The 23397-nt window shown below is 43.7% G+C and overlaps 2 protein-coding genes across 2 annotated transcripts in view; both read right to left on the bottom strand.

Annotated features, from left to right (window-relative positions):
• Positions 1-1204: 1204 nt before the first annotated feature.
• ckmt2a (creatine kinase, mitochondrial 2a (sarcomeric)) lies at positions 1205-11451 on the bottom strand. The gene is made up of 10 exons (XM_056404314.1): positions 11336-11451; positions 7967-8154; positions 6153-6351; positions 5978-6073; positions 5657-5878; positions 4304-4389; positions 3462-3585; positions 3145-3279; positions 2546-2671; positions 1205-1592 (listed from the first exon to the last, which is right to left on the bottom strand). The coding sequence occupies exons 2-10, from the start codon at positions 8110-8112 to the stop codon at positions 1476-1478; spliced, it is 1251 nt and encodes a 416-aa protein (XP_056260289.1). The 5' UTR covers positions 8113-8154; positions 11336-11451; the 3' UTR covers positions 1205-1475.
• Positions 11452-12313: 862 nt separating this feature from the next.
• Positions 12314-23397, bottom strand: part of rasgrf2a (Ras protein-specific guanine nucleotide-releasing factor 2a) — a 31426-nt gene continuing 20342 nt past the window's right edge. The window contains exons 14-28 of the mRNA XM_056404418.1: positions 22975-23223; positions 22721-22813; positions 21910-22418; positions 20670-20795; positions 20498-20587; positions 20289-20395; positions 19643-19755; positions 19069-19129; positions 17071-17174; positions 16174-16258; positions 15792-15989; positions 15640-15719; positions 15351-15468; positions 14531-14599; positions 12314-14438 (exon numbers count right to left, since the gene is read on the bottom strand). Coding sequence (XP_056260393.1) covers positions 14343-14438; positions 14531-14599; positions 15351-15468; positions 15640-15719; positions 15792-15989; positions 16174-16258; positions 17071-17174; positions 19069-19129; positions 19643-19755; positions 20289-20395; positions 20498-20587; positions 20670-20795; positions 21910-22418; positions 22721-22813; positions 22975-23223 — 2098 coding nt within the window. The 3' untranslated portion in view covers positions 12314-14342. The remainder of the gene's footprint in view (positions 14439-14530; positions 14600-15350; positions 15469-15639; positions 15720-15791; positions 15990-16173; positions 16259-17070; positions 17175-19068; positions 19130-19642; positions 19756-20288; positions 20396-20497; positions 20588-20669; positions 20796-21909; positions 22419-22720; positions 22814-22974; positions 23224-23397) is intronic.

Genomic DNA, 23397 nt, shown 5'->3' with positions numbered 1-23397 from the left:
GCTTAAACAAACCTGTGTGGCTGTTGTTTTATTATCTTCACATTACGGGTCCCCTGGAGTCTTTGAATACGCTATAACAAAGAAAAACAAATGAATAAAAGAGCAGAGAAACAGAAATGCAGCTGCTTCCAGACATAAGAGCTCACTGTGAAAATCATGTGAAGCCCCGTCATCGCTCCAGCTGAACAACACCTTCATTCATCCCCTCTGCCGAATATAGTTACACAATAAATACAGTAACACAGGATCATTTAGAAGATACGAGTATGAGAGAGAAGATACAAAATGTAGTAAAAGACTATCAAATGATTAATTATATAGGCTACTTAAATAACATAAATGAGAAATAAAAGTGACAGAGAGGCTGGTAAGACTAATTCTATTTTATGAATTAAATACACATATACTGGTTCCTATTGATAATTAACTGTAATCTAATTTAATTTAAAGAAAATAGAAATAAACTATTTACAAGCAAAATTTAAATTTGGGGAAAATGACATTAACCTCATTATTCTTATTGTGTAATTAAAATGTAAAAAGGAAAATCAGTCACATTATATTTCAGCCTGTATACCTTATTCTTACTGTGCAGTTAAAATGACCTGTAATAATAATAATAATAATAATAATAATAATAATAATAATAATAATAATAGGTTCCTCATTAAATATTAAACATCAGCCATGTTTGATCCACCAACATTTAGACCTACATGTTATAATATAAGATTATGTTATGTCATAGTTTTTTGACATTAGAAGCCTTCTATATATATATATATATATATATATATATATATATATATATATACTTTACACAGTAACAATAAGGTCTGTGTGCTGTAAAATAATGTGGCTTTTCTCCCCTTTTTATTTACACAATAAGAAAAAGTTTCCAGTTCTTACCAAAATACTTGGATTATCATTTATTTCTATAAAAACTTCTTCTAAAATGCTGAATTTTTACTCAAACAAACTAATTTTCTTCCACTTCTTCATCTGAGCACCTGTGAGAACCAGCAGGTGTTTACCTGGTACCTGACTCACACCAGGAGACTATACTGTAAATCTCAGGCTGTATTATAAAGAGTTACCAGGTTTTCACAGACAACACCAGAAACAGATGTTAAACAGATGTACCAGATGTGAAATGAAAGGGTCGGAGTGAAATAAGAGATAAATGAGAAGTAAAGAAAAGTCAAACTGTTCAATACTGTCGGCTTTATTGGAGTCAGGGTTACAGCGAAGACCTTAACTTGAGGTAGAATTTTCCCCTAACAGCAGACCATGTCTAAGTTTAGGCTACACTAAAGATTTGAAATCTTAGTGAGGGAGGTGTGAAGAAGCAGCCTCCTCTGTGGCGGCGGACCGACGTCGTTCTGAGGTTTTCTCCGGGGGCTCGGTTTGGGAGGGAGCGAGCGAGCAGAGAGCTGACCTCCTGCCAACGCTGACGGCATCATGAGTCCAGCTCTTTACTTCCTGAACTGAGTGATGGGAGCCGGGACTTTGATGTCCTGGCCCTTCTCCAGCCTCTTCTCACACTCAATCAGGTAGTTGACTCCGTCGACCAGCAGCTGCACCAGCTCCACCTAAAAACACACACACACCTGAGTTCATTTCTGCAGCAAAGCAAGGCCTCTGATTGGCTCTGAAAGTGGAAATGATGAAATAGAGTTCCTAATTAACATGAACAAATAAACACAACAAAATAAACATTTCTTAAAGCTCCATATTTTCTTCTTCTTCTGTGTTTTATTTGAAGTGTTGATCCATCAGAAGATATAAAAACCATCTCAGTGTAGTTTCACATCTCCTCTCTCAGGCTTCTCTCTGGAGCTCTAGTAACAACAGGTCGGTGAGCCAATCAGAAGAGAGGAGGCTCTGAGCCTCTCTTCTGATTGGCTGACTGTTTTCTGAGTGATCCAATAAAAATAAAGCAGATTTCAGGTAAAAACACTCAGAGAAACCAAATCCTGCAAGGTTTGGATGGTGGGTCCAGGTGGGCGGGGCTTGGGGGTGTGGCTGAGGTGACTGCTTTGTTGTGACATCACAGATCAATAAATCAGTAAAACAAAAGACCTTAGTGACTAAGGTAAGGGAAAAAAAAACTAAAGGTACCAGCTTCCCAAAAGTGCTAACGGGTATCACCGGCGCTAACGGCAGCAAATCAACAGTCTCCATGGAAACAGTAGAATTCTACTGCTGTAAAATCTCTGTCACTGCTGCAGATGCTTTCATGTTTTTTCTTCACTGAGGAAACATTTGAAGAGATTCTGTGCATCACCCTTAAATACTTCCCTCAGCTATGGAGAAATTAAACCTTAAGTGCGATTATTTAAGTAGAAAACTCAAGGTGTTTTGTGTAACAGGCTCCAGTTTCTGAATACAGGCTGTGTGCATTTCTCAGTTGTCTCTGATACTTTCACAGTATTAATATAAAACATAGACCTGATCTATAATCAAACTACACAAGGACATCTACCTTTATACAATATGGGACCTTTAAAGGCAATATGATTGATCGATATTGATTGATCCTCACCTCAGACTTGCCCAGACGGTCGTTGTTGGAAATGTCGAAGGTGTCTCCGGTGGCGGCGGTGTCCACTCCTCCTGTGCCTCTCTTCTGCAGCCGCAGGTTGTCCAGGATCTTGGAGAATCGTGAGTCCTGCAGAGAGTTTTCAGTCATTTGTAACATGGTGCAACAACCGCAGTAAAAAACAAAACAAAAACAACCAACACTGATTTCCAAGAGCAGAAATTCAAAAGTTAATATTGATTCAAATTCACACTAGTTTCATTACAGAATAGTTGTTTGAGCATTTCATCGTCAGGATCTGATGAAAGTTTTGGGCTGAAGTCGAGATTCAAACTTCATTCTTGACCTTGGAAACAGTAGTTGACACCACAGGGTCCATTCAGGAGCTTTTGACTGTATCACATGATCTTCCTCAGATTAAATTTAGAGGATGAGGTTGGTGTAATTTTGATTAAACAAACAGGAGGAGATAGAGCATTTGTTGGGGACTATTTTCAGCAGCGGATTAATCCACATTAGGTGGTCTAGAAGACAGATTGCTCCTGTCAACCTGGTTGCGCTGTAACTGTGTGTGTGTGTGTGTGTGTGTGTGTGTGTGTTACCTTGCTGAGCTTTGGCAGGCGTACATGCACACCCGCCCTGAGGCCGGTGCCCAAGTTGGAGGGACATGTGAGGACGTAGCCCAGACGCTCGTTCCACATGAACTCCCAGCCTCTCTCCTGGATCAGATGCTCCACCTACAGGATATCAAGAAGCTTTAATACGACTCCTCAGTGGTTTGAGCTAAATGCTAATGTCAGATAAAGTATTCAATAAGTTTAAATTTTGACCTGATGATGGCGCGTGGCGGTGGCTGCACGCCAATCACATTAACTATCAAAACGACCTGTTTGTGTTTATTTCCCAGCCTCCACTTCACCTGCTTGAGTCCTCTGCAGAACCTCTCAAACACCCTCTTCATGTTGCCTCCCTTCTCCATGGAGATGACTCTGGTGTGGTCCTCCTCGTTCACCCAGATCAGGAAGGTCTTCTCGTTGTTGTGCCTGAAGAGAAGCAGCTAAATAAAGAGCTCTGCAGGTGAAACACCGCTCTCACCATCAGACATGACTCAGCTGTCACCAAGGACCTGGTGTCAGCAGACACATTGATATTCAAGCTGCTGCTCGTCTGTGTTGAATTCATTTGTGCAACAGTGTTATGACACACACACACACACACACACACACACACACACACACAAAAACACACAAAAACACACAAAAACACACTTCCTGTTGTTGGTTTAGCCGCCTGAAAGTTGTTTTTTTTTCCACCAACATGCGTCAAAAAGCAAAATCTGAATGTTTGTCTCCACAGAACGAGGACGGATATTTATAATGAAATCATGGTGCAGTGGATCAGCATGTGGGAGCTCTGCTGGTGACTGAAGGTGACCGGACCTTTTCCGTCAGCCGCCCTGCTGAGATCAGACAGGACACGTCTTTAATGTCTTTTAAAACTTTATTTTGTCCTAAAGCTTTTCTGAATGTCTGATCTGTTGTTGATGTTTTATTTTCCCACGATACGGACAATCTGTATTTTCATGTAACTTACTTCCGATTTGTGACGTGTTTGTTTTTCTCTTGTTTTTAATTCCTCTTTTCTTTCTCTGAAGCTTTTTGTAACTTTGTTAAGAAAAGTGTTGTATAAATAAAGTTTTTTTTTATTGTTATGTGGCAGTTAGAGTCACACAGCATGCAGGAGAGCTGAGGAGACCCCTACCAGATGCCCCTGGCGTCTGGCCAGTCTCGGGCCATAAAGGCACATGTCAACAACGGAGAGACAGGCTTGTCAAACAAGAAGTGGTCCTGAAGGTGGGAGGGGGGGGGGGGGGGAGAAGAAGAAGACAGAGGTGGGGGGATGTTAAAGAGGAGAAGAAGGAGTTTTCTATCATGTGGTGAAGAAAGTAACAAAGTACATTTCCTCAAGTATAGTACAGTTTAAGGTACTTATACTTTTATTGAGTATTTCCAATTCTTTGTACTTTAAACCTTTTAGAGGAGAAACTCTGAACTTCTTATTTCATTATATTTATTTATCTAAAAACTACAGTCACTTTGATTTAAACACAAACCTCAAGGTGAGATTATGAAATGACATTAGAGGTTAAAGGCCCTGAACACCTCCCCAGTGTTTTCAGTCATGTGGCTGATTATGAGACGGGCTCAGGGTGGAGCTGTGCGCTGCTTCCTCCACCACCGGAAGAAACTACAACCTCCACCCAACTGAGAGGAGACCAGGACTCTACAACAGGAACTGGGTGTGGGGGGGTGGGTGGGGGTGTCAGACATGTTGGCACTGGACTGCACTTCCTTTCCTCAGTGCGCAGCGTCGGCCTTACCAGATCCCCCTGGAGTCGGGCCAGTCTCGGGCCATGAAGGCCGAGGTGAGTAACGGAGACACGGGCTTGTCGAACAGGAAGTGATCCTTATGTGGCGCAGCGTGAAACGGTCAGAGCAGAAAGGTCAGTAGACTGAGAGGATCGGCCTAAAGTCTTTACATGTTCTGAGAGAGGAACTCCGACAGTTTAGTGTCGACAGAAAAAAATATAAATATATATGAATATATTCAAAATGAGTCATGAAATGTGTCGACCTTGTGTAAGAGATCAAGTCCATGAGTCCTTTCAACTTAAATACTAACTTTACATACATCATGTGTTTTAATTTTAGCTGTTAAACTTTGAAAGGTTTCATTTAAAAACAAGGTTGTTCCTTTTTTTTGGGGGGAAATACTGAATGTTTTCACTTCCTCAGGTGTGACACAAAAATTAGGACTTGAGATTTGACTTGGATCACACGCCAAAAATGGCGGGAAGCATTGACCTATGACTTTAACACAGTTCAGGTCAGTTTGATGAGGTTTTTCTTTATTAAGAAAATAAACCAATAAGCTGCTTCATCCACTGAAAGATGCAGCAGTCAGTGTGTTTGTAGCTGACGTCAGTGCAGTAAAGCTTCAATGGAAAATGTTCGATTCCCCGGTTACGTTCCTTTCACACCAGAAGTGAAAGAGGTCAGAGACCGCAGGACATGATTTTCTTGGTTCTGTGTTTTTAGCCGAGATAAAACTCACATCAATGAGCTGCTGCTGCTCCTTGTCCGTCATGTCTCCCAGGCTGTAGTAATGTCCAGCCAGGTCTCCCTTCAGGCCGGCCAGGGCCGTCACCACCACCCGCTCCACCTCGCGGCGCTCGGCCCTCGAACAGGCCGGGGGGAGGCTCAGCCCGCGGATACTGCGGCCGGTTCGGACACGGGAGGAAAGAACGTAATGCTCATCGAACATGGCGTGGCTCAGCTGGAAGGAGGGGAAGGACAGAGATGTTTTACAGGTGAAGGGAGAGTATGGGTGGATGGAGGGATGATGGAGAGGGTGAGGGTGTTAGGGTGTAAACACCTTGGAGGAATCCAGGTCAGTGGGGTGTGTCATGGTTCTGGGGTCGTAGCCGTTGTGCCTGTCTTTGATGACGGGGTCAAAGAGCTCGCCAAACACCTGCAGGGAACAGAGAACAACGTCAGGGCTGTAGGTTTGATGTCACACCGTAACGTCCGTGACCTTTGACCCCTCTCACCTCGTAGCTCTCCTCGTCGCCAGCCACGCAGCCCACTGTCTTGATGAAGGGGTGTCCGGGGTTGTCGACTCCGGTTTGGATGCACTGGTCCAGGGTCCAGTTGTTGGGGGTCACCTTGTCTCTCAGTTTGGCGTAAATGGCCGGAGTCAGAGCCGCGGCCATGCAGTTGTTGTGTTTCCTCAGGTCAGGGAAGTCAGAGCTGCAGGAGAAGAAGAAGCGGGAAGATTTCTTCATAGAGTCGAACGTCTAATGATCCCGCTCACACTGACAACTAGTGGAGACAACGTGGTTCTCCAGATTTACGTCACACACATTAAGACTTGAGATTTGACTTGGATTCAACGGCCTCGAGACTTGACACCTTAAAAACTCTGACTTGACTCAAAGCCAAACATTCAGTTAACAAGCGTTCAGCAGTAAATCAGAGTCTCAAGTCAAACTAATAACGCATTACTATAAAGGCCTTATCACCCAGCGAGCTTCGCATAGCCACATACTTTCCATAAACATATGCTTTATTTTTATCTGTCTTGAATTTCACCAGGTCAAAACTTGATACTTGAATGTTTTGACTTTTGAGTCGAGTCGAGACTCACAGCAGTCGAGTCCATAGCAGGTCAGGTCTTGATTTTTGTGATTTAAAGCTGCATCGATTCATTTAATGGCGCACATACAAGCAAGACTAGAAGCTGTGAAGAGGACTCCGACAAATTACAAAGTTGATATGGCCAACGATTGACAGAAAATTCAACTGGCAACAGTTTTGATGATTGATTACTCGTCTTAGTTTTAAGTATAAACACCAAATAATCACTGGTACCAGCTTTTTAAATGTGAATATTTGCTAGTTTTCATAGTTTCCTGTGACATTAAACTCATAGTTTTGGCTTTTCAACTGTTGGTCAGACGACAAAAACTATTTAAATATGACGATTCAGGGAACAATGATGAGCATTTTCCCACTATTTCCTAACATTTTATAAACTAAACAATCAAACAGTTATTGGAGAAAATAATTGCCAGACCAACTGAAAATAAAAATAATCAGTTTGTAATTCTGTGATAATAAAACGACGTTGCCTGAGGTTTTCTGTGTGTTACCGACAGACAAACAATCGAAGTGTTATGATAAAACACAACTTAAAACTAAAACCACTGAGGTCTTAAAACAAGGTTTTGACACAGGCTTCCTCTACAACACCAGGGCCACAAGATGGAGGACGGGCGCCCGGTCGTAGTTGATATCCTACTTCACTGGTGCAAATTTCTCACAAGTGTGTGCAACCGATCAAGCTATGTAGATGTGAGATGACCTGGAGTGAACCTGGGGATGTTGAAGATCACAGAGAAAGGTTGTGAGTGAGCGGGAGAGAGAGAGAGAGAGAGAGAGAGAGAGAGAGAGTGAGTCAAAGGTAACGCAGCTGAAACCTGAGAGTGGGAGTGATACTGCAGGACGCTGCCAGAGCTCCGCTGTGACCTCTTCATACCGTCAGATATTCACTCAGCGTGTTGAAGATAGCCACACGCTCACACCGACCCTCAGCATGTGTTTTTATGGGACGCTTTCACGTTTAAACTCTTGAATGAGTTCAGAAACACTCACAGTATTTCTACTTGTGTCACAAAACAATGAGTCATTGTTCTGGAATGTGCCAGTGATGTGAAGCACGTAGTCACTTCCTGCGTTGTCCAGGCGGATAATTATAGACTATAATTATAGACTATTCGCTGACTCATCAAGGTCATCCATCCACTGATCTTACAGTGAACCCACGCTCCTGATCTTCACCTGATTCCTCATGAGCCCGTCTTACCTGGGGGGATAAAGCTTCTTCCTGGTCTCAGCAGCCAGGGAGCTGTCGCTCAACAAGAAGCCGGTCGCCATCGTTCCCGCGCCCAAGCTGGCCAACAGCACAGCCTTGTTGCGGCCAGAGATCAGACGTGTGAAAGAGCTCGCCATCTTTCCCGCTCGTTGCGTAACTCTCTGTCGGAAGTAAAAGAGCTGGAGGAAAAAACAAAGAATAACAGAAGAGACAGTTTTATCCAAGCTGCTGAGATTCATAGACGTGTGTTTGAAATATGATACAGAACAACGAACGCTTCACAATCATTGGTCGTACCTAATCTGTCTCGTTCTAGCATTGCCATGGTAACCGTGGCCATGAAACAGCAGCATTTAAAGCAGCAAAACTTCACAGAAAATTTTATTTATTTCAATGGGATCAAGTTTCACATCAAGTTCAATTTATTGGTGAATGCAAATCTGTGCTGTTCACCAATGGCCAGCTGCCCCGACAATGCTAACCTTTGAGGGAACGTAGACCCAGAGAGACTAACAAAGGGGAAAGCTAATGTAGCTTATTAGCTACGTCGTACCGTCCAGTTTTATTTAACCCCTCTGTGGGGGTAAAAACTGCTCCACAAAGGAGGAAAGTTTAATGTGAAGACAGAAGCCGTTGGTACAAACACTTTTTAATAAACTGTGTGAACTTATTCCCCTATTATAACGACAAAACTAGCATGCTAACTGATAGCTGTAGCAAGCAAGCTAGGAGAGCATTTCCCCCGCTTCTTCAATAATAATCCTGATAACAAAATGGCGGCCGGGGGAGGTGCAGACAAAACAGAAAGTTATAGTGACTGGAGATGTTACTACAAGTATCAGAAATGGCTGTTTAAAATACTTTCTACGCACTGATTTGGACCAAATCGAGTCTTCTTCACTGCTCTCAAACTGTAACCCTACACAGGAAGTTGTGCTGTGCAGCCACTCCCAACTGCTGTATTAGAGCAGCAAAGAAGAACTGATTTCTGGTAAATAGCATTATGTTAGCTGTTAGCAAAATGTCAACAGTCAAATTAGATGATAGAAGAAAGAGTCTCCGGCCTTCATGTATCTGTTTAAGATCTACAAAGGGTTGAAACCTGAGGCCATGCAATACAACAACCACATGCACACAGGGTTAGCAATATAATGCTGTTATAAAACCATTAACGCAGTGGTTCAAGTATAAGAAGCCGTATCTTGAAGTAAAAAATGGTATACGAACATCTCTAACAGTAGGTGCGTTTCCATTAACCTGCTTATTGCACAATTTGAAATAGCGAACTAAAAAAACAAGTAATGGAAACACGTGTATTGCAAAATAAATCTCAAATATCGCAAATAAATGTAAACGCTCGCGTGAGGTGGTTTTTCAGACTATTCGACAGAGTAATATTAATAAAGAGTAGAGTAATAAAGGGAGACACTTTTTTTTGCTGGAAATTCATTATCACGTTTAATTGGAACGATGTCGCGAGAGGAGAAGGTTTATTCACATTACATCACTCAATGGAAATGCAGAAGATTCGCATTTGTGTTTTGTGGAGTTTTCTAAAAGCTACGATGGAAACCCGGCTAGTGACGAGCAACTTCCTGACCGGCTCGTTATTCCTGCATCACCAAGGTTACAGGACAAAATTTTACACAAAAAAAGACATGCAGATAAATTTTTGTTGCACCACTTTCTGGTGTGAACAGGCCTTTACTCTGCAGATGCATTAACGCCAACAGCGTCACTGTTACAGCGTATTACTGATTCATGTCATGCGATTGTTGAGGTTGGATTAGATCTTCCTCAAACAACAAATCACATATAAATGTTCAGTTCCTCGGCTCAGGTCTCTGTGAATATACAGCAAGTCAAACCTGCTGCTTCGATGATCCCCCCGCAGGTTTCTGTTCAATACAGTAACGAGATTAGAGAGGGCGGGGGGCGCGGCAGATGCTCTTAGCCTCTTAGCATTATCATAGTCTCCCGCCCACAGAAGGGCAGGTTTCATCTGACAACTCATGCTTCAGTAACGAACAGAAGACATCCGTCTTAAACTCAGGGTGAAAGGACAGGTGGGACACGAGACAGCTCTCACATGCAGGTAGAAATTACAATATGGTTGCCAGTTAAGTCCATTAAAATTAATTTAAAATGCTAAATTCAATGCTTTAATTAGGTTTAATGAATAATGACTGTTGTAATTAGAAGGTCATTTTGTAGCTCGTCCTTCACAGAGTGGGAACAGACCATGAGACTGTGTCTTAATATAGAGGGAGGCTGTGAAGGCATCATTACTCCTGTTAATCCTGGTCAGAGGTGAAACATGGCCGACCAGCATGAACTACACTACACCTACTCTGACCTGATAGCCGAGGAGTAACAGTAATCACATGATTTTCATCTACTACATTTCCCCCCTACTGATTCTTTTTCCATTCACCCTGCAGAGGTTAGAGACTGCAGACTCTTCAGGTCAGTGGTAATATTATTTATAGATCACTGGGGGGCAGTTGTGCTGCCAGGATCCACTGCCAAGACCCCAATCTGTCTCTGGCTCACAACCCAGTGACATTCTGGACTGATCACAAGACCAGACCCTCATGAGGACATGTCAGCTGGGCAGAGGGATGGAAACAGGGACAGAGGAAGGTAAAGAACATGGAATAGCAGAGATAGGGATTTTAAAAAAAAGCCCATTAGGTACAAGAGGATGATTTCTAGATAAATGAGTTAAAGTTTAGACCCTGGCTAAAAGGTGCAACCGTCGTCTGGCTGCAAAGCCTCTGCTGCTAATTGACACGGTGGATCATGTGGTCTTATGGTCAGGATTACACCGAACCCACCACAGACTCAGCCTCCCCTCCCCTGACCGGTGTGACCTTTTAACTCTGAGTGAGTACGTGCAGGACGTAAGACCAGCTTCGTCCTCTTCAAAGGACACACAGACAAGTCTACACCGCCTCAGGTATTAAAACATTCATGTACGTTACATTTACATTTTCATGTAACGCGCCCTGCTTGGAGAAATATTTGACTGCATGAACCTTCTTTAATTTCTAACTCCTCTTTAGACCTTGTTATATTTTGCTCAGCTCCATATAGACTCATCATCACAGGCTTCTAGCTCTGCTCCACCTCTCTCACATTAAACATGTAACTTTTAAACAATGCATTCACTGGTTAACCCCCTCGGATTAACCATATGTCAAAAACATGCAAACAGAAGCATAAAATTGATCAATATAACTTCTATTGTCTTTGACACATGCTCTACAAATGATTTTACAAACACTTTGAGATGTATTTGTAGGAAATGGAAGTTAATGAAAGGTTTCTGCAAGAGAAAAAAAAGAAAAGGTACAGTACCTGTAGAGAAGCTGCTCTGCTCAAAGTCTCTGGTTAAAGAGCTTTTCACTCTCCTCTCACCGGGGGCTCCACCCCCTCATGCGGGATTAAAAACCGGAGGCCAATCATAAATTCAGAAACACACCGTTATAAACCAATAGAGGGCCGCTGACACGAGCTACATCAGTACAGCCCGCTCATGTGGAGCCATGAGAGCAGAGGGTCCGATATCAGCGTCCAGTTTGACCTTGATATTTCAACTGCAGCCACTCACACACTCACACATGATCTCCTCCTACTACTCTGACTCTTACAGTCCTTGACCCTGAGAGCTCTACTCAACCAAACGCAGAAAACTGACCTGAATTACAAACAAAATAAGTTTCCAGGCGACAGAAAAACTCATGAACACACCAGCGTTTGCTCTGGTTTGTGGCTCATGGAGTTACTGAAGTTCAGATGATTCAGATATTATTACAGCTATTTATCAATCAACTATCATTAGGCATCATTAGCCGACTTATTTATTATTAGCTCATCTTCCACCAATAAATCAGCAACCGACTCCATGAGCCTCAAACGTGTGAGTGTGTTCTTAAGTTTTTAGTGTCACTTGGAAGCTTCTTTGTAATTTTGTTCTGTGCAACCAAATGTTTTTCTCTATTTGCTTGTGTTATTTGTATTTGCAGCACTTTTGTATTTGGTTGTATTTTCTGTATTTGATTGTATTTTCTGTATCTGGTTGTATTTTCTGTATTTGATTGTATTTTCTGTATTTGATTGTATTTTTTGTATTTGGTTGTATTTTCTGTATTTGATTGTATTTTCTATATTTGATTGTATTTTCTGTATTTGATTGTATTTTCTGTATCTGGTTGCGTTTTCTGTTTGGTTGTGTTGTCTGAGTTTGCAGCACTTTTCCCGTGTTGTTAAACTGTTGCAGATGTTGTCTTCAGCTTCCATCATCTGTTATAACAACAACTTCCAACTGCCTTATAATTCACGTTTTTGCTTTTATTTTGAAGCCTGGAGTGTGTGAGTCTGTACATTACACAGAGAAATGATGGAAAAATACAACAGCAAACCTTGAATTTCAAAATAATACAGCAATGTAAGAAAGTAAAGGTCTTAAACACTAATGCATTAAAGCGTTAAAAGCTTCCTGACATGAGGAACGGGCCAAAATAAACGAGAAAACCTAATGAAACTCAGCAACAGTCACCTACCAGGATAAGAGTCGTCTGGAGGACAGAGGGGGATCATGCTATATTCAAGCTATAAACAAGTTTAGAGTCTACTGACTTTCTTTATAAATGAATAGTGCAAACATATTACTATTGTACTAATACAAGGTTTAAAATATTTAAAATATGATTAAATGATCACATGGACAATGAACTAATAATAATAATAACAATGATTCATGGAAAAGAAGTTTGACTGTTGGATTTTGTTGCATGTAAGAAACTTTTCAGGCCGATTCTTTAAAAAAAAAAAAAAAAAAAAGAGCAGATATGACGACTTTTCAAAATCAGAAACCTTTGTGTACAAAATGACTGATATTACAAAACTGAAAGGACGTGAAGATTTGAAGCAAACGTGCTTCTGATTGTCAAGATACGTAACAATATCTTCGATCTGTGAAGTCTGTTTTTAGAGCTGGAATGTTTGTAAGATACAAAGATTTTCGCTGTAACATGCAAAAGCGACAACATAAACCTCCGGCGGTGACAGATGAGTAAAGATATAAAAACGTTGAAGTGAATCTGCAGCTCCTGTGACTGTGACCACAGACGAGTCAGTGAGTATTAAGGTAGATTAAATATGTGAACTGTGCTTCCAGTGTCTCTCTACACACGTATGTATCACACAAAAGGCCGGATTACCAACCTGCCGACTCACCCGGGAACCCAGACTCCCCCCCACTCAATGATTATGAGCTAATAATCAGTGCTGTCTGATATTCAGGACAATACAGTGATTTTTCTCCAGATATCATGATATCAAGTCCAGTGTGAAGCATTTTAAAGCAGCAGTACACGGCTGGCAGCCACCAGGGGGCAGCAGAAAACACTGTGAACACAACACTGACACATTATGTGGAAAGATGCCAGTGAGAGCAAAACAGAGATCATGTTCCCGCCTCCTGATCTGTTCGATTATAGGACACGTGAACGGCATAAAAGCTGCACTGATCAATGTGTTAATACATACATCATCACCCGACTCCTCAGTTTCCCTGCAGAACATTTTAGTGTCTTTCAGCTCTTTGTTTTGTTTTTACAGCTGGGGAACATAACGGAAAATGTGGCTGCTAAAGACCCAGATATTTTTCAGTTGTTGGAGACGTTCATCAGGTTCAACACAAATAAAGCTCCAGATAAACTGTATAAGATGATAATGTGTCAGTGTTGTGTTTACACATTGTTCTACTCCTCTTTAACCTGCATGTTTTCTTCATACGTCCTGTGGAGATTCTGTGCTCACATGATGCATCCTTGTAAATTAAAGGGGCCTTGTAAAATCCCAGCATCCAGAAACTGCCCACAATGCACAGAGGGTGGCGGGGGGGGGGGGTTAATCGGCGCCTGGCGGCTCAGTTTTGACCCACAAAGCAGGTTAATGTGGCCATGACGTTACAAATAATACAAAACTCATCTGACGGTGTTTATGTGCAAGACTACAGAGGCAGTTGTTTGGTATTTACAGTGCGATAGCAGCAACTGGTTACCGTCTAGTGTTGAGCAGCTAACACAGGTGTTTCCACAGTCGCGGTTTGTATGGCAAAGATAGTTGTGTATGTTACAGTCCGTTCTGTTTACTACATATATATATATACATCACATATTCATACAACAAGGCACATTTTCTCCTGAGTTTCCGAAGCACAACCACGGCGTGTTTCGTGTAACCACTCCTGCGTTTACTAAGAACGAACCTCCCGTTTCCTTCAGTCACTGTCTGCCTGTTTTTTACACGGTGAAACTTATGATGAAATATCATGTTTGTGTGTGAGGTGAAGGTATAATTATCCAGGTGGTACTCGGGGTTCGATCTTCAGTGACAGCTCGTAGAGGGTGTCTTCATCCATCACTAGTGTCTTATCCAGGAGGAACTGAGTCACCTGAGGACAGGCAGGATGGACAGGGTTAAATCTGCTCACTTCATATTGCAGGAATGATTGAACAGTGAAGACGGTGGATTTATTAGACTCACCTTGGGTTGGTGCTCTATCCTGTAAGGTGCTTGCTGGAACTGACGAATCTCCCGGATGATGTGAGAAATCTGAGAAAGCAGAGGCGACGTGAGTTCAGGACAAACAGACGACTCAAACTTACAAAGACTGAACAAAACGACACGTAAAGAACGTTTTCACCAAGTTACACCTGCTTCTTTTTAGTCTCCGGCTAGTCAACACACCAGCCACTGCTCAGTAACCACCCTCCACACCTCCCGTCTACACTACTCTGGAAGTTTTCAAACGCCAGATTTTATTTTGAAAATCCAGGGTTGTGTTATAGTCCGGATGGGAAAAACTGAGACGTTTGGAAACGACGGTGGCTCCCTGGTTGGGTCTGTTGTGGATGTTAAATTCCCATTTTAACGCTACAACTTGACTGTTTGCAACTGCAAAGTAGAAAAACCTGCAAACTTCAGGTGAGGCTGTTTATCTACCTGTACATCATTAGTCGCCAGTGTCAGGTGTAAATATCAAACATGCATAAAAAACAATTTTTGAAACAATGGATCACAGATTTCATTTCTACAAACGCAGCTTTTTGTTGACATCCATTCATTTTGCAGCTATAGCTTGCAGGCTAATGAAGCTAACGTTAGCTCCACTGAGTTGATTGAAAACTGAAATGTCTGAACGACTTTTTAATGTTCCTGCTCGACTCGTTTTAAAACAAAGATCCCGTAAAATAAACTGGTTAAACATTCGCAGGAATCCAAAGGTTTCTGAGCTTTGATTCAATAATCACTGATCAATCAGTCAGTTCGATCTTCACGAGGATTATAAACAGTGCATCTTTACCATCCTCATCTTGGAGAAGTTAACCAGGCCCTCCTCTGTGAAGTTGGGCGTCCCCTCCTCAATGAAAGCCAGGTCGGTGAGGTACATGCCCAGGTACGGCACACACGGAGGGTTACAGCTACACACACACACACACACACACACACACACACACACACACACACACACACACACACACACACACACACACACACACACACACACACACACACAGGGTAAATATCAGACCTCCTGTAAAGACTGGATCTACACGTGTCCCTCTTTCCTCTGAGGAGGAGCAGTTATTTACTTTTTCAGCGTCTCTCTGAGATTCTTGAACCTTCCCTCTGATGACACCGTCTTCTGCAGCCGGTCCATCAGCGCCTTGGTCTGGAAAACAAACACATTTATAAACTGTCTTGTTGCTCGATTAAACTGCGCTCATAAAGAAGGGACTCCCACCTGTTTGCAGACTTTGGCCCAGGTCTTCTTCAGCCTGTAGATGGCACTGCGGTTGAGCGCGGAGGTGATCTCCAGCACGCCGTTGTAGTTGTTGAGGCAGCGACAGATGTCGGCCACCGCCAGCCACTTCTCTATGGAGCTGGCCCGGGAGCCCACGTCAGTGTGGGTCATGATCTGAGACGCCACCAGGTTACTCATCTGTGGGGAGAACAAATAACTGATGTTTTATTCCAATACTTCACTCTAACTTTCCAGTTTATTAGGTACACCTGCTTAAATTTAGTTTGGGTGGAAACGCTTTTAAAGAGCTTAACGATCTTGTAGCTGCCCCACAGTGACCTGACACAACCACAGATTTCAAAATAAAAGGTTTCAGCCTCACGTCGTTGAAGTGCTGGCTCGTCTTCATGATGAACGGCGTCCTCTCCGTTTTGTCGACCTTCATCCAGCCCTGACCCAGGAACTCCCTGCAGGACAGGAAACACACGTTCTTCACTTTCTTTAACTCGAGTAACTTCAGTTCAAACAGTTTGATTCTTTTATGTGTTTAATAAAACAACGGAAAGGCTTCAGTTACTGAATCAGTCTTTATTGAAAACTTTCCTCCTCGGACTCTGTATGTTGAATCGTTTACTTGTCTGTAGTTTTACATTCATAAAAAAAATGACATTATAGTGTTTTACAAGCCACTTATTTTAAGTGTTGCATGTTCATCTTAAATGCTGTGATTGCTGTTTATTTCCTATCAGATCTGCTTTGCTTTTGTGCTGCTGTGTCAAATTTGAATTTCTTCCACAGGGGATCAATAAAGGTTCATCTCATCTCATCTCATCTCATCTTATCTCATGGTAAACTGCACTACCAGTTAATCTGGTTTATTACCAGTATGTGTTACTTGTTGTATCTGATGTTTTTGTTGGGTATTTTATTCAGGTATTATTTTATTTGATTTGATTTTATCTGATGCAATCTTCAAATGTATTAATCCTGGTTCAACTCTGTAAATCTCTTTGCAGCAGCTGAATAAATAAAGTTTATTATTATCATTATAAATCAAAGTGTATCAGTTGAATACAGTATTTATTTTCCCGATGATTAAAACCAGATTACACAGATCTCTCTGGGAAACTTTCCTGAAGACGATTAAGAAATCACAGACGTGTGAAATAACTGTTCACATCTCCGAGCTGCGTGTGTGTGTGTGTGTGTGTGTGTGTTTTGTCTCGTTTTTAAAACAACCCTGGGGTCATGTGACTTCAGTCAGCTGTGACGCACTCACTCGTAGGGGATGCTCCTGAACACGATGTGATCCAGCAGTGTGATCTGTTCGGCCAGTTCCATCGCCGACAGAGACTCAAAACACTCTGCTTTAGGACTCTCCGCCTGGAAACACACACACACACACACACACACACACACACACACACACACACACACACACACACACACACACACACACACACACACACAGTGTACAGTTTGTATTCTACTGTGTAGAGAGGGAGAGCTGATTCAGAGACCTAAGCACCACACCGACACTAACACTGATAATCCACCTCTACCTGAACACACACTAACTACAACCAGAGCTTCTCCTCAGAACAACGACGACGTGACTCTTACCACGATGAAGTGGAGCAGGGGGCAGCTCGTCTGTTCCACAACCAGGAGACAAGTTATTTCAACAGCTGCTCAGAGCTTTATCTAATGACATGCCTGCTGTTAGTTACTGTGTGTAACAACAGGTGAGATACTGTGTAACAACAGGTGAGATACTGTGTAACAGCAGGTGAGATACTGTGTGTAACAACAGGTGAGATACTGTGTAACAACAGGTGAGATACTGTGTGTAACAGCAGGTGAGATACTGTGTAACAACAGGTGAGATACTGTGTGTAACAACAGGTGAGATACTGTGTGTAACAGCAGGTGAGATACTGTGTGTAACAACAGGTGAGATACTGTGTGTAACAACAGGTGAGATACTGTGTAACAGCAGGTGAGATACTGTGTAACAACAGGTGAGATACTGTGTAACAGCAGGTGAGATACTGTGTGTAACAACAGGTGAGTTACTGTGTGTAACAGCAGGTGAGATACTGTGTAACAACAGGTGAGATACTGTGTGTAACAGCAGGTGAGATACTGTGTGTAACAACAGGTGAGTTACTGTGTGTAACAGCAGGTGAGATACTGTGTGTAACAACAGGTGAGATACTGTGTAACAACAGGTGAGATACTGTGTAACAACAGGTGAGATACTGTGTAACAACAGGTGAGATACTGTGTAACAACAGGTGAGATACTGTGTAACAGCAGGTGAGATACTGTGTAACAGCAGGTGAGATACTGTGTGTAACAACAGGTGAGATACTGTGTAACAGCAGGTGAGATACTGTGTAACAACAGGTGAGATACTGTGTGACAGCAGGTGAGATACTGTGTAACAACAGGTGAGATACTGTGTGTAACAACAGGTGAGATACTGTGTGTAACAACAGGTGAGATACTGTGTAACAACAGGTGAGATACTGTGTAACAGCAGGTGAGATACTGTGTGACAGCAGGTGAGATACTGTGTGTAACAGCAGGTGAGATACTGTGTAACAACAGGTGAGATACTGTGTAACAACAGGTGAGATACTGTGTAACAGCAGGTGAGATACTGTGTAACAACAGGTGAGATACTGTGTAACAACAGGTGAGATACTGTGTAACAACAGGTGAGATACTGTGTAACAGCAGGTGAGATACTGTGTGACAGCAGGTGAGATACTGTGTGTAACAGCAGGTGAGATACTGTGTAACAGCAGGTGAGATACTGTGTAACAACAGGTGAGATACTGTGTAACAGCAGGTGAGATACTGTGTAACAACAGGTGAGATACTGTGTAAAACAGGTGAGATACTGTGTAACAGCAGGTGAGATACTGTGTAACAGCCGGTGAGATACTGTGTAACAGCAGGTGAGATACTGTGTAACAGCAGGTGAGATACTGTGTGTAACAGCAGGTGAGATACTGTGTAACAACAGGTGAGATACTGTGTAACAGCAGGTGAGATACTGTGTGTAACAACAGGTGAGATACTGTGTGTAACAGCAGGTGAGATACTGTGTAACAGCAGGTGAGATACTGTGTGTAACAGCAGGTGAGATACTGTGTAACAGCAGGTGAGATACTGTGTAACAGCAGGTGAGATACTGTGTGTAACAACAGGTGAGATACTGTGTGTAACAGCAGGTGAGATACTGTGTAACAGCAGGTGAGATACTGACCATCTGCAGGATGTCCTCTATCTTCAGCTGAGCGTCGTCCTGTTCATCTTGAGAAAGGGCACTGAGGAGAAAAACACTGTTACAGCAACAGTCCACAGCAGTGTGTGTGTGTGTGTGTGTGTGTGTGTGTGTGTGTGTGTGTGTGTGTGTGTGTATGTGTGTATGTGTATGTGTGTGTGTGTGTGTGTGTGTGTGTGTGGCCATGAATCTTATGTATTATGTAATATCAATGTTTATTATTATTAAAAATTCGAATATATCTGATTTATCAATTTGATTAACACATAATTTTAATGAACATTAAGTTATTTGTGGCTGAGAAATGTGATCAGGACATTTCAGAGGAAAGATAAACTTTACTCTCTGGTGGAGAAACTTTTCAAAACATCTCTGGTTTCTGTTTTTGTCATTTATCAACCGACACGTATGAAAGTGACATTTATCATGAACTCAAACTGAATTTATAAATGTTAATGCAGTGGATGGATGGATGAATGGATGGATGAACAGATGGATGGATGAATAGATTGATTGATGGATAGATGAACAGATGGATGGATGAACAGATGTGTACCTTAATATATTAGTCGTTGCTTTCCTCTCTTGCGGCAGCAGGTCTGGATCTCGCAGCACCTCGTCCAACAGACCGATCACTCCCGTCTTCAGGTCACTGTTCATGTCAAAGTCCTGAAGAAAAACAGATTAATACACATTAACACACTGAGCTACAGTGACAGACTGACGCAGGTCCAGGTCTGTGGCGCCCTCTAGAGGACATTTACAGGTGTGTACACACCAGCTCCTCCTGTGGCTTCACACACCTCGACACTGACATGTGCACAATTAATAACTGAACAACCAGCTGTTTAAGTATTAATGACATTTACTTTTCCTTGACTTTCCACAGTCCTGTGTTCGTTTCATCACCACACAGGTTTTCACAGGTGTTTAACTCTTCAGCTCTCATCACTGATCCCTGTTCATCAATACGAGCAGGTGATTAACTGTTCACTTTTCAGGTGACGAACGACCACGGGCAAAAATAACTTCTTATGTAACGTTAAATGAAAACGATCGTCCTTTCAGCAGCTTCCCCAGGGAGGAGGTCGACCTTTCTGCAGCGTCCTGGTGGGGGGGGGGGCACCTCCACCAGGGACCAGAGACACACACACACACACGACATCACTCTGACACCTGACCACACACGCCTGTGGACTCACCTGGGAGTGTTTGGAGACCCAGTGTCGCAGCACGTTGAGGACTCTGTTGGTCGCAGCTCTGCGGATGATGAACTCTTTGTCACAGGTTTTTTCCGAGTTACTGAAACCTGGGAGGAAAAAAATGTAAAGATTAGAAAACACCTTCCCACACAGCACCTCCCTCCCTCCCGGCTTTGTGTCTTTTGACCTTCATGGCTTGCTGTGCTCACCCTGGGAGCTGCTGTGCCCGGCAGCGGCGGTGGCGATGGCGAAGGCTGAGGCCGGTGACATCGTACAGCGAGAGTTCTCACCTGATGTGACTGCGAGGAACGAGAGACATTAAAAACAGAGAAGCAGCAGCAGCACGTGCCTGCACTGTGTGTGTGTGTGTGTGTGTGTTACCTCCTGACTGTCGGTAGCGGAGATGCCGCGGCGTCGATGGCGAGCGACAGGGCGACATGTCGCTCGGCTCGCTACTGGCAGGTGATTCAGGGAGGAACTTGTCCAGAGACACTGACTCTAAAACAGCTGTTAGAGAAACAGTGCAACATCTGTATTCATCAGAATTATACACCATGGATACACACACACACACACACACACACACACACACACACACACACACACACACACACACACACACGATGTAACAAGACAATCAATCAATTTTATAACCAACACAGAAGGGGTTTCTGCTTTGTGGACGGCCGCTTTACCCAACATGCAGTGCGTCTGCTTTGTGTTGGTGTCTTTTTTTCTCAGGAAGGTTCAAACTGAGAGAAACGAGCTGAAGCGTCTGATCACGATCGGAGCCGAGGGGGAGGAGCTTCAGCGCCTCCTACCTGACCTCCTCCAGCAGAGGAAACACCGCAGCTTCCTTTACGAAAAGAAAAAGAGAAAATAGCGTCCCACAATCCCTTGCTGCAGCAACATTTAAAGCGACGCACCGTCGTAGTTTCGCCTCAGCAGAAACATCAGAGCAGCTGTTTTATGTTTGTGACTCAATCAAGAACTGATGGAAATCCCAGATCCATAAATATAGATTCACTCTCTTTAAATCCAGTCAGGAGTCATGAGGAACAAAAACATCATCATCATCAGAACTAAATACTAGAGTCTACACATAAATGTTGTTTCATTAAATCCTCTCCCGTCGTGTAAAGACCCAACAGCAGGAAACTACAAACTTATGTCTGAATATAATTTATTCCGATCTCTTGCTTCTATTTAATTATCAGGAAATAATCAACAGCGTGACGTTCAAACCTCTGCAGTTTGTTGTCAGAGATTTTCTGACCTCGTGCTCCGCTGCTGTTTTCACAGCGAACAGACTCTCAGCTGAAGCCGGATGGTGAATCTGAGAGCACCGTTATTCCTCCGTCGGGTCACGGTGACCCGGTTCTGTGTGTGTTTGGGCCGAGCGACGCGTCGGACTCAAGTACAGAGATAAAACAATGATGCAGCAGCAGTTTGAGTCACTGACGTTCAGAAGACAGACGAGATATTTAACCCTGTTTTTAAACCACAACTTCATCACACAACATCAGAGTGTGTGTGTGTGTGTGTGTGTGTGTGTGTGTGCTGATGTTCATACGGGACTGACAGAGTGTGATTCACATGCGTCTGTGCTCCAGCTACGTACCCCTGCGGATGCTTCGCCTCAGCTTCCCACAGAAGGCGTCGATGCGCGGCAGCTCGCCGCTGACGTCCTCCGCTGCAGCTGGGCTCAGCTCCGGGGAGCTGGGACCGCGGCTGAGGTCCAGCGGGGCCTTGGTGGAGATGGGGGGCGGCGAGGAAACCCCAGAGGCCTGGGGGAGGCTGGGAGAGCGCGTGGCGGTGGGCGGAGGGGAGGAAAAGCCGGAGGGCGGCCTGGTCGAGCCGGGGGGAGGAGAGGGGATGGAGGGGCTGTGGCTGGAGGTGGGGGAGTTGGCCGCAGAGGAGGAGGGGGTGGTGGACAGGTCCAAGGCTCCTGCTTTCGCACTGATCGGGGAACTGAGGGAGAGCTTGCGGCAGTGGACGGGGGAGGAGGTGCGGGGGGGGATGGAGAGGGGAGGGGGAGAGGAGAACTTGCGGCAGAGTCTCGGGGATTTGTTGTTCAAGGGATCCGTCGCCCACGCGCCCTGGTTGGTGGCGAAGAAGAGCTCCAGGGACCTGAGGAGGAGGAGTAGAAGAAGACGAGGAAGCAGAAGCAGCAGAAGAAGGAGAAGAAGAATCAGAAGCAGAAGAAGAAGAAGAAGCAGAAGAAGAAGAAGAAGAAGCAGAAGAAGAAGAAGAAGAAGAAGAAGCAGAAGCAGAAGAAGAAGAAGAAGAAAAAGAAGAAGCCGAAGAAGAAAAAGAAGAAGAAGAGGAAGAAGAAGAAGAAGCAGAGGAAGAAGCAGAGGAAGAAGAAGAGTTAATCCACAGCTCAGGCTCTGACACATGTTGGAGAATCAGGTCCTGCTGATGGTTTTTACTTGGACTGGTCCAGAGCCAGCTGAGTGATCTTCAGACTGTAGTCAGGACACAGGGACATGATGGACAGACGGTCACATGAATGTTGCTCGATCCTGGGACAGTGAGAGGAAGAGGAGGAGGAGGAGGAGGAGGAGGAGGAGGAGGAGTGTTGCAGATGAAGAGGAGGAGAAAATGTAGAAATGAAAAGATGGAGTGAATGATACGACGTATGAGAGGAAGGAGGAGGGACGACGAGGACGACTGTGGCGCGTACCTGACGGGGATGGAGGTGAACGGCTTCTTGTAGATGTCGGCCAGCTTGTCGATGACCACGGCGGCGGTGGTGAAGATCCTGTAGGTGTGGAGGAAGGTGTTGAGGAAGTCAATGGAGAGGAAGCGCAGGTCCGTCAGTCGCTCCAGCAGACGCTCCACGCTGGCGTATCGGATCTGTGGCACCTTGCAGGAGTTGAGCGTCTTGCTGAAGCAGATGTCGACGTCATCTTTGTGCAGCCGGGCGTCCGACCTCCAGGAGGGAAACACCACGAGTTGGTTTATTGTTGTTGACAAATCACATGAAAAGACCGAATCACTTCCTCCTTTAAAAACACGTCACAAAATCTATAGTTTGATTTAAAAAAACGCTGCTCACTGTGGTTTTTATCAAATGTTTGTTGGGGACTATTTTCAGCGGCGGATT

The sequence above is a fragment of the Seriola aureovittata genome, chromosome 18 (assembly GCF_021018895.1).
Source record: "Seriola aureovittata isolate HTS-2021-v1 ecotype China chromosome 18, ASM2101889v1, whole genome shotgun sequence".
NCBI classification, from domain to species: domain Eukaryota; kingdom Metazoa; phylum Chordata; class Actinopteri; order Carangiformes; family Carangidae; genus Seriola; species Seriola aureovittata.
Note: the sequence above shows the minus strand (reverse complement) of the source record. Positions and strands in the feature narration are given on the sequence as shown.